At 37.3% G+C, this 11,681-nt stretch overlaps 1 protein-coding gene across 2 annotated transcripts; it reads left to right on the top strand.

Annotated features, from left to right (window-relative positions):
* Positions 1–8,681: 8,681 nt before the first annotated feature.
* Positions 8,682–10,743, top strand: LOC130732041 (two-component response regulator ARR17-like). Of its 2 annotated transcripts, XM_057584170.1 has the most exons (6): positions 8,682–8,990; positions 9,164–9,283; positions 9,582–9,658; positions 9,806–9,883; positions 10,309–10,379; positions 10,474–10,743. In XM_057584170.1, exons 2-6 carry the CDS (start codon positions 9,187–9,189, stop codon positions 10,556–10,558), a joined length of 408 nt encoding a protein of 135 aa, XP_057440153.1. In that variant the 5' UTR covers positions 8,682–8,990; positions 9,164–9,186; the 3' UTR covers positions 10,559–10,743. The 2 variants fall into 2 exon arrangements, with proteins under 2 accessions (XP_057440153.1, XP_057440152.1); XM_057584169.1 differs by having other exon boundaries at positions 8,682–9,283.
* The last annotated feature ends 938 nt before the right edge of the window (positions 10,744–11,681 follow it).

Raw genomic sequence — 11,681 nt, 5'->3', positions numbered from 1 at the left:
CCAAAGTAGTTGATTAAGTTTAAACTTTACAACATTTAAAGAGATTCACTCAAGGGTATTTTACTATCTACAGTAAAATGTGAGGGTAACGTACTTACCTAAATGATGAAGGTGTACCGATTTTGGTGAAGGTTAGTAAATGTCATTTATGTTAAATTATATTTTGACGTTATATGATAATTTCAATAACTAAGTGAAGTTATGCTCATATTTTCAAGTTATATGATAACTTAGATGATTTAGTAAAGTTATGCTTGGTTATAGAATTAGTGTCTGTGATAGTTGTTTGGGTGAATTAGGGATAGTGTTATTATAGAAATTATGAAATTTTAGATTTTAGGCGAAGAAATTATGACATATGTGGATTTTTAGGCGAAACAAGTACAATGTGAAGTGCTCATGTAGGTGCTGAAAGGAAATTCATTACGTTAAGGGAAAAGTTCAGTACATAAAAGTGAAGGAATAAAGGGACGAAAGTTAAAGAGACCGGAGGTCTTTTACATAGTTTGCTAAAAGGAAAAGGAGCAGGACTTGCAACTAGTGGTTCTCTCCTTCTCCTTCTTTGGTGTTGACATTTTCCTCTTCATTCTTTTCTTCTTGTTCTGCTTCTTCTTCATCTTCTTCATTTCCTTCCTCATCGGCGTTATCCGGGCTGATTAGTTTACCGTTCATGATACGAGCATAAGGGTTTGAACCCTCCAAGTTAATCGCCAGGTCAGGATTGAGGAAGGAGATTTGATTCAGTGCTTTGGCGAAGCCAGCTTCGAATTGATCCAAGACAGAACATTTTAGTTCAGTAATCTCCGTTGTCATCTTAGAATTCTCATTCAGAATTTGGTTGTGCACTGTAGTCAGTTGCGCGAGATCAGCCCTTATTTTTTCATTCTCTCCGCTTAATGCTTGAGCGGAAGCTTTGTTCTCCTCAGCAGTCTTCTTTAAATTGGCAACTTCCAATGCCAAATCAGCGGCTTTTTTCTCATTGGCCTTGTTGGATTTGTCCAGCAACTTCATTGTAGCTTTCATTTTTTCAATCTCTTTCTCTTTTTCTTCGATGAGCTTGGCGCTTGAAAGGCCATCAAATCCAGCAGATTCAAGATCAATCATCTTGGAAATTGCAGCAATTTCCAAACCTTACGTCATCATGGCTTGACAAGCCTCCTTCAATCCGATCTTCCTCATCTTTTCACGGTCCGCCTCAAAAACCAAATTCGTTTCCACCAAAGAGTTGAAGTCAATCTTCGAGTCCCATAGTGAAGTTACTTCGTTGGAAGTTAACTCTTCAAACTCCTTTAACAGATTTTTCCAGCAGGGGGGCGGAGCGCTTGATGAACAGCCTTTGTTCATTTCGACAGCAACACTCATGTTCATAAATTGATCAAGGGAGGTTTGATTGGGAGTCTTGTTTTTGGCCGACGCAGTTTCGTTATTTTTCTTCTTTTCTTGGTAGGGCGGTCAGTTTCAGTGCCGGAATGACTGGTGTTTTGTTCAGCGATGGATTTCGCCGGATTTCTTTTTTCGCGAGCAGCTTGTTGCTCACGGCGGAAACGGAGGATGTCATCTTCTGATAGGCGAGCCATTCTTGCTGTAATATATAAAAAAAACAGTGTTAGAGAAAAAGAGAAGTTTATAGGAATATCATAAGAAGAATGTAAATTAGGATGCCTTACCAATGTATGCACCCACATCATTTCTAGAAAGGGCGTCCATAAAGTCTGTAAGGTTTAATCCTAAGCCAGATAGAAATTGGCATTCTACACGTTCTTCTGGAGTCAAGGCGTCATCAGAAATCTTGATGATAACTTCGTACCGGTTCGTCCAGTAGAATGGGAACCGAGGACTTCCATCATCGTAATAAAAGATGTCTTTGCAGGGTTCAGATTCACGAAGTTTAAAAAAATTTGCTTTGAAGTGTTTATAGTGGCTTTTGAAAAGGGTGAACAGTCCTAGACCCCTAGCGGTAGCGAGCGAAACATACTCCCCTCTAACGTTTCGCCCACAAGTTTCAAAGAAGTAGAAAAATTTATTGCTAGTGGGTTGGATTTGTAAAGTGTGGCACAAGACCTCAAAGGCTTTTACGTAAGCCCAAGCATTACCATGAAGCTGGGTAGGGGCTACGTTCAGGAGAGTCAGGATAGAACAGGTAAAATCTGAGAAGGGTAGGGTATATTTCAGATCAGAAAACAGGTTTTCAAAGAGAAAAGTGAAGTTCCGCCCCTGTTCATCTTTTTTCCCGAAACAACATGGTTCGTCAGGGGCACAGGGTAATATATCTAAGTGGGCATCTAGTCCGTCTTTTCTAAAATTATACTTAGTGATTAAATTTATAACAACCTTGGGAGTGTTAATTTTAGAGAATTGTTTCTTGATTTTATTAGAGACCCATAGAGAGTCTGCAGAAGTTGGAGCACTAGGAGTAGAGATTTCTTTACGAGTACGTTTAGTAGTCATTTTTCTGATCCTGAAAATGAAATTTTAGAAGTATGAGATGAGATGGAGAAGGAATTTAGGAGTGAATTCTGGGTTATTCAAACTGGAGATTTCTGGGTAAAGAAGTAGGTTTTATGCATAATGTTGAAAGTAGAAGTAAGATACAGAAATTCCAGACAAGAGAAGAGGAAAGAGAGTTACCTGGGAAAAATGGGGCTTGAGCAAGTTCTGGATTAGGGAGTTCTAGGATGTAGCGAGAGAGCACCAAGGTTGAGGAAGCAACGAAGTTAAAAAGAATTTTTGTTTTGGTATATGGTGAAGGTAGAAAGCACAAGTAAGGGTAAAGTGAAAATAGAAGACTTTATATAGAAAGGGGGATGAAGGTGAAAGGGTGAGTTAAAGGAGGAGTGGTCGCGTGGTTATGGTGAAGGTAGAAAGCACAAGTAAGGGTAAAGTGAAAATAGAAGACTTTATATAGAAAGGGGGATGAAGGTGAAAGGGTGAGTTAAAGGAGGAGTGGTCGCGTGGTTTCACACGCGCATTTAAAGCGCATGGTTTGACGATTGGACAGAAGTGACGTTTCAGTCTGAAAAGTTTTGAATGTGAAAGGAGGTGACTGTTGAGGATTTTGAATTTCAAGGGGCATATTGGTCCGGAAGAGAGGATATGTGAGGGAGTGTATTTAATTTCCGTGATTCAAAGAGGGCATATCGGTACGAAAACTTTAGGAAAGGGTGTGAGTTTTCATATGTGGATTCTGTTTATGATTTACGATATCAATTACATTTATTTCTTTCTTAATGATTGTGTTAGTGGAGCAGTGCCAAACCGTAGCTCCAAGTTCCTAGATATATGCAAAATATTTGGTGGATATATTTATGACAGGGGAAGTAATGATGATCTTGGAAATTTGATATGATAAGTGCAAGTGAGACGACAGCTGAATGGACTCGACAGCTGGGTTCAACGCATCAAAAGAGACAAGGGAAGAGTCGGATTATTTTGGTCATTATTTATTTTATATGAAAAATTTAGTTTGTTCGCCCATTTTACTTTGCGTCTTGTTTATGTGATAATCAACATAACAGTTGTGGGCTTCATAAAGACACTTTCGCCTTATTTTAAGCCTCAGTGTCTTGTGGGCTTGTGGTCTGATATGGGCGAACCTAGTTGTTATGTAGTTGGGCTAACAAATATTCTGTACTTAATGGGCCGGGTCACCCATGATCCTTCCGGATTAAAAACCCAAGCTATAAATAAAGGCACCACCCAAGCGGTGAAGAGACCTATCATTTTCACGCATTTTTACTCACTTTGTTTACTTTCGCTTGCTCTCTATATTGATTAGCTTTAGTCTGTGGTTCTATACCGGAACACTTGGATTTTGAATTATCATTATCAAATTGTTCTCTCACATATTCTCTCTTCCAAAAGAGAGAAACTGTTTATTATAAGTCTGCGTGCTGATTTTTTTATGCTATATTGAAGAAATGCAGCTCTTCAATCCTAATTGTAGGTATGAATTCTATCAATATTTCAATTAAAAAAATAACGTGTTTTAAATTATTTCAAGTCATTTAACACATCAGCTGCTACATAAATTAGCAATAATATATTATGAAAATTGGCTCAAAATTGAATGACATTTTCAGTGGAGGAATTCAATTGCAACATTAGAAAAATTACAAAGATTAAAATCGAATAATTGAAAGTAAAAAGTAAGAGATTAAAATTAAGTAATTGAAAATAAGAGAACTAAATCATCTAAATATAAAGAAAAAAAACTAAAAATCCATTTAAACTTAAAATAAAATCTCAGGTTTTAAGTATTTTCAGTTGTAGAAAAAATTATAAAAAGAAAATTAATCCAATTAAAATGTAAATATTGCCAGTAAAATTATCTCCCATATAAGAGGTATAAAAAAATCATTTCTAGAGTTGACAATATCAGATCATATATAGGAAAGTTATGAGAAGCTCAAATCCGCTATGTCCCAAACGAGTTTGAATTTTCCAAGGTACAGGTAAGTTCAATCCAAACATATCAAAATAGGCCATCAAAACCCAATACCCAAAAAAAGCATAAAACAGCACATGCTATATATCTTTTATATATGTAGGCATTGAGATAGTAATCATATCTCTGTTCTTAATTTATGTCATTTCAGCCACTTTCTTCATAGATTCGATTTTGTTTGATTCTCCAACTTATGTTCTTGATTCTGCCTCTTCTGCTTATCTTGGGTTGATTCAAAAAGTGAACTTTGATTTCAAATAAACTTCCGTGTCCCGTGAGTAATGTTCTCGCAAAGTACTATGTATTGGGTCGAGTGGCCGATGATATAAAAAGTAATATGGTTTATAAGTGGGAAGAGACAAATAATTAATGTGAAATATGGTGTGATGTATAAAAAAAAAGTGAGTTATAGACAAAAAATGGGTATTTGATATTGAGGTGAGAGAGCCTATTGGACAATAGCGACATAATTCTAGCCAAAACATTAAGATATTGAGTTTAAAAGTTACATCTTCCCCTTAAATACGAGTTATCACTGCATTATCATCATTCCCCTCCATGAAAGTTATGCACACTTGCACCGCTGTTGGCTTCATTGCGTCAATGAGAGGAAGACTTTCAACACAAAAAGCAGTCACCATAGCTACACCAACCATTGGCTCTAATTAGGGGTGGGAATAAGTCAATCCAAGCTTTGCGTGGCCCAAACTTGGCCTGCATTGTGCTTTCATGGCCCAAGCCTGGCTCGTGGCATGTTAACAAGCCAAATTTTAAGGCTTGGCTTGGCTTATTATAAAGCCTGACTTGGCCTACAAGCCTACTTAAAAGCCTATTTAATAGACGTTAGACAATTTCATCTAAAGAATGTTGATAGACTGACGGGCTAAAAGGCCGGCGAGCTAATAGGCCTTTATTTATATATCATTGCATTTCCTTTTCAACTAAATAAAAAACCTATATATCATTGCATTTCAAAGAACAAAATCTCCGTTATTTAAGACAAACAAAACTAAAATTAAACATAAACAAATCATTTAATAACAATATGTCTCAAGTCTTAAACATATAAATAAAACCAATAATAATAAGTCTCAATCCCAAATAAATCCATAACAAGCCGGCCTATCAAGCCAAATAGGCTTTTATGATAGCTTGAGTTTGGCCTTTTTAGTCAATTGAGCCTCTTAAAATGTTTAAGCCCAACTTTTTTAATAAATGAGTCAAGCCAGTCAAGCCTCTGACGAGCAAAGCCACAAGCCCCTGTTAGACGACCTGACTTATTTCCACCCCTAGCTCTAATATCACTTTTGGGGAGACAAGGGAAGCTCGTTGACCAACACTTTGAGTGGTGTATATACTCTTAGTGATATATGAGTCATAACACATAAAAATAAGTGGAAATAATTCGTTTACACCATTAAGATATAGTTGACAATTAGGGTTAGAACCTGCTGACTAGCCTAGTCTCGTAGTAGGATCAGTTGGTTAAATTTCAGTTTGAAGAGACCTTGAACCAGTGCAGCCAGACTCATTTAACCCGCGGGTCAAGGGCTTCTTAAAAAACAAAAACAATACGCTATTTTCTTTAGTCATTGTATTGGTGGATTTGGCAATGCATTATGTGTTAGTATTGTTAAATCAAATCAACTATTGATAAGAATTAGAAATATATTTCATAATATGTGACAATGATAAGCCTTTCACCTATGTGTTGATATTAATTTTAAAAGAATGTCTTATCATATTTTCAACATTTTTATTCAAATTTTCTCCTTTTTTTTCCCACTCAACTCGCAAGCCAACCCGTTAACTTGTGGTGAGCCAGACTGAGTTTATATTTTTTGGGCTCGTCAAAATACGAAGTGGCACTGCCCAACCCGTTTTCAACCCAACCAATGACAGGCTACCCACATGGGCCGAACTAACCCGTATTAACAACTCTAATTAAAGGTGTAGATCACTAGATTAATATAAGAAGATAAGAGGCATAAATGATACATATGGTATGTGATGATGTGATGTGAAATGAAGAAATAGATGTTACGAGGCGTCGTATCCTACTGGATGAGCTGAGCCAGGTGGAGGCGACGTAGTGAGAGCAGCAACGATTAGGAATGCACGGAAGTTGTTGAGAGCGAAAACTAATTAACTTGTATAGAACTATGAGTGCCAATGCCGACAACCCACCTCTCCCTGAACTGAACCGATCTAAAGTGGGTTGGGACGGATTGACCCACTAAGAATGTGAGTTGCCAACTCGCCCCACAGGTAAACAAATATTAAATAATAATAAAATGAGATCATTAAAAAATAATTTTTGCAAGCTTGTGGGTCGGCTAAAACCCACAAAAAATGCTTAAAGTATATTTCTAATTACATTTTTTAAATAATTGACGCGTGAGTTGACTTGTCCCCCGACGGGTTGACAGTTTGTGAGTCGTAATTTTCTAGCTTGTCCCACTCTTCTACATAAAATGAGACATGTATTTTATGCTTTCAGTTATTTGAGTGAATGTTCAATATAGTCCTTGAAAATTGTAAGCATTTGACAAATTAGTTCTTAGAAGAACGGAATACTCTCAGGTTCCTAATTGTGTTAAATGTCAATCTAGTTAGCCCATGCATTGAATTCGACTGTAGGAACTAACTTGTTTAATACATTTAGGGCTCGTTTGGCACGCCGTATTAGGCATGATAGTATAAGCTTATACAATACATTATGAGTTTATCCATTGTTTGGTGATGACATTGTATTGTATAAGCTTATCCATCAAAGTCCCCTTATACGTTAAAATGACGTATTATTTAATCCATCATGTGAGTGATGGATAAGGCATGATAAGGTTGTGACGTATAAGTCACCATCACCACCACCCTCTATTGCTGCCAACTTACACCACTATTGGCACCACCACCACCACCACCACCATCCGATCACCGCCGCCGCCGCCACCACCGCTCTACCGTCACCACTGGTGTTGCCACCACCACCATAATCGCCGCCACCACAACCTTATCGCCACCACCATAATCGCCGCCACCACCGACACCACAACCACCACCCTATTGCCACCACCACCACCACCACCCTCCACCGTCACCACCACCCTACTAAGCCGCCACCGCCTTACTACCACCACCACACCCTATCGTCGCCAACACCACAACCACCATCGCTGCCACCACCGCCACCACCGATGTTGCCGCCACCCCCACCACCGCCGCCCTACCGCCACCACAACCACCACCCTATCGCCACCACCACCATAATCGTCGCCACCACTCTATTGCCACCACTGACACCACAACCACCACCCTATCGCCACCACCACCACCACCACCATTGCCTCCACCCTCCACTGTAGCCGCCACCGCCTTACCACCACCACCACTACCCTATCATCACCACCACCACAACCACCATCGCTGCCACCACCACCACCAACCTATCTCCACTGTCACCACCACCGCCACCAACACCAACCTACCACCATTGCCACCACCACCACCAACCTACCACTACTTCCATCACCACCGCCACCACCGTTATAATCACCTTCATATTTGATTTTTATTTTATATCATTATTCAATACTTTATTAAACATAAAATTGCATTAATTTAAACGATATGGTAAATTATACAGTGTATGTCCAAACGCTGGATAGTATAAGAAAGTTATCAGGGCTTATACTATCAGGCCTAATACTATCAGGCCTTATACTATCAGGCCTTATACTATACGTCGCACCAAACGGACCCTTAGGAATTGCGAGATGTATTTGCTTCCTCTAAGAACTAACTTGTATGACGATTGCACTCTCAATGACGAAATTGAGAATTCACTCAAATTTTTAATTAATAATTTAATAAACTAGGAAAAGAAAAGAGAGATAGTAGCGGTGATTCATTCGGAACTCTCACTTCATTTTCATATTTATTTTCTATCTATTTTTCTCTTCTCTTCCCATCAATGATATGAGTCATCAAATCACTTATTTTCTACCTCTTTTCTTCTTATTTCTCTTTTTTTGTTCATTTGGACTTAATTAATTCTATAGACAAGGCAGGGTGAGCATGGCCGCATATCTCACACAACAGACATGCATGAATGCTGAGAACAGAGTGCAGACAGTGATGCTGAAATCTCGTCAAGAGAGACAGAAATGAAAGAAACTATAAATGAAATGACTCAGTGAGAGAGAGTGAGACATGAATTGATGACGAACGTGTGGGATTTGGTTTGAAACCAAAAGGTGGTGGGGACTGAAATCAAATCCTTAGATACCCGAAAAGGATCACGAAATATCTGTGACTCCATAATCTATCTCTCTCTCTCTCTCTGCTACAGATACAAACTCTGATTCTCTCTTTCTCTCTCTGTGGTTTTTCCAAAATTCCTCACCCACCAACCACAACCTTCGAATTCATTTCCATTTGCTCTGTCCTTGTATATATATACATGACATCGTTATGTTCATATCATCCATCTCTTGTGACTTTCAACTTTTGTTCTTCTTTTCTTTCTCTCTTCATTTATAAACAGGTCTTGTCACCATTGCCGTTTTGTTTTTCTTTTCGTCCTGTTTCTATCTACTCCACAATTAATGTTATTGCAGCCTCTTTTATTGCAACTGCGTTATTACCTTGTGTTACATTGCATAGCATTTTGTTAAGGTTATTTATTGAGATCAATTGGGAAACGCATGGCTTCTACAGGTTCTTCATCTTCAAATTGGGTCATGGAAAGTGGTGATATTCCTCATGTTTTGGCTGTTGATGACAACCTTATTGATCGCAAACTTGTTGAAAAACTGCTCAGGAATTCTTCTTGCAAAGGTAAGGGTAGCTACCACATTCTCTCTGTTTTTCTTCCTTCTCTTTTAGTTTTTGAAGAAAGAATCAATTTTGGGTTGGTGGGTAGTTTTTTATTCCAAAATTAATTATGAGAAAAGAGAAGTTGATCTAGATATGCTGATATGCATGCTGCTACATGTTTTTACTCATGAGAAATGTAAATGTCCAGTTATAGCTCAATATATCTTATTGTGTTTGATGCCTTTCATGTTGATGTTTCTGTTTGAGAAAAAAAATCTAATTTTTGTCATGCTTGTTTGCTAAATGCTATTGGCTGCAGTTACCACTGCAGAAAATGGGCCAAGGGCATTGGAGTTCTTGGGCTTAACAAGTGGTGAACAGAACACCTTGAATGGGGTAAGTCTTCTCTTTTCACTTTTCAGACTAATCAAACTTTTAGACCAAGAAAGGAAAAAGACTAATTAAAGTTCATTCTATAGTTGTAAACACATTTTTAACCAATTTGTTGCATGCTAACTAGCTTGAGTTTTTGCTCCTTTGTAGAGATCCAAAGTAAATTTGATTATCACAGACTATTGCATGCCAGGGATGACAGGCTATGAGCTACTCAAGAAAATCAAGGTATTAAGTTTTGTTCTGGTATATACACTGACATTTATAGCATATTCAATGTAACCCTAGCCACTTCTGAAATGGTAAGATCACCGGCACAAGAATGCAAAAAGAGGGGTTGTTGATCCTTGTCTTCTGATTCAGTTCTGATTTTTCTAATTTTTTTAAGAATTAAGCCTACCGGGAATCGAGTTCTTCCCCTACCCATAGCAAATAGAAGATGTTGAGTCAAATCTTCTTCATGGAAAACCTGCTTCATTTTGATGGGGAAAATCTCAAATTTTATTTTGCCATAATCAATTTTGACTTTCAAACACTACTTATATAAGCTTACATCTTTAGAATTGATTGTCTTTAGAATTGATTTCGCCTTTATAGTTGCATTTAGTGATATATAACACTAACCATCACAAATTGCACTGTTCTTCAAACAGGAATCATCTGCAATGAAGGAGGTTCCAGTAGTGATCATGTCATCTGAGAATATTCCAACACGGATTAACAAGTAATTCCTAGTTTTAGGCTTTTCATCCTCCTACTCTCTCATGTGCTTACATTCTATTGTTCAATGTACTCAATCATTGTTTTGCTTAAACCAGGTGCCTGGAAGAAGGAGCTCAAATGTTCATCCTAAAGCCCCTCAAACAATCTGATATAAAGAAATTGATGAAGCTAGGAATGTGAAATTCAACTTTTAAAATCTGAACCTTAGGCCTTAACCAGAATGTAAACTGTCTAATTGTAGTAGCTTAGGAGTAGGAATGCATATCATTGTTTTTTGAGTACATTCTGCATATTGTTTTGATGATGCTGAACTTCGGTCTCTTTCTCTCTTTTTTTGTATTAATCTATATATAACAATTTATTTTCTTAGTGTATACTTCATTTTATTTTATTTTGTTCTTTTATGAAATTGTGGTCTGGTTGGTATTGGAGCATCATAGATTCATAGCTCTGTGTTACAAACTTACAATAAAAATTAAAAAGCACTCAAACTCTCTTGCTGCAAAAAATAATAGTTAATGTAGGCATTTCTTGTTACTAGAGGAGAGGGGGGATTAGGACAGTCACATTTTCGGATACAAACGAACACTATCGACATAATCTATATATATGATATTATTTTTTTCTATTTCTTTCTTCCTATCGTCATATTATATCATATAACATATCTATCACTTTTCTCTCGCACGTTTTTTGACATTAGGTTTGTAGAGAAATATATGCTGAAACTGAGAATCAGGCAATGATTATACATTCATTGCTCATAAATAATTTGTTCTCAACTTTTTAATACCAAAAGTTTGAGTAAAGCTTCTTATGATTCTAAACTTAGAATCAATTCCGGGGACAAGATTTTCACTTCAGTCTAAGAATTGATATTGATAAAAGTGAAGTTGTTCAATTACTATGGTTGAGAAGTGAGCACAATACCTTAAACTACTATTACAAAAAATTCAAATTGTTTTATACATCATGAATAGAATGACCTAACTGTACCAAAAAAAATAGAATGCCCTAAAGCTATTGAAATAACAAGAAAGATATAAATACAAGCAACCAAATTGAGAATAATTTATATTCATCCCTCTCAACCTTCCCTAAACCCTCAATTTAAAGAAAGGTATGACTCAGAATGCATTGTTCATAGCATTTCAAAAACAGAAACAAAAAAAGAATGCATTGATTAGGCTCTAACCACTCTGATTCATCATGTTCACCAATCAAAGTGCTTGCTATGGTGATGATGGTGGCTATGTCTATGTTCATCCAAACCCAAGCACCGCACAACAGGGTAGCAAGAGAT

The sequence above is a fragment of the Lotus japonicus genome, chromosome 1, assembly GCF_012489685.1.
Source record: "Lotus japonicus ecotype B-129 chromosome 1, LjGifu_v1.2".
Classification (NCBI taxonomy): Eukaryota; Viridiplantae; Streptophyta; class Magnoliopsida; order Fabales; family Fabaceae; genus Lotus; species Lotus japonicus.
The sequence above is the reverse complement of the archived record's forward strand: the minus strand, read 5'-3'. Positions and strand labels throughout refer to the sequence as shown.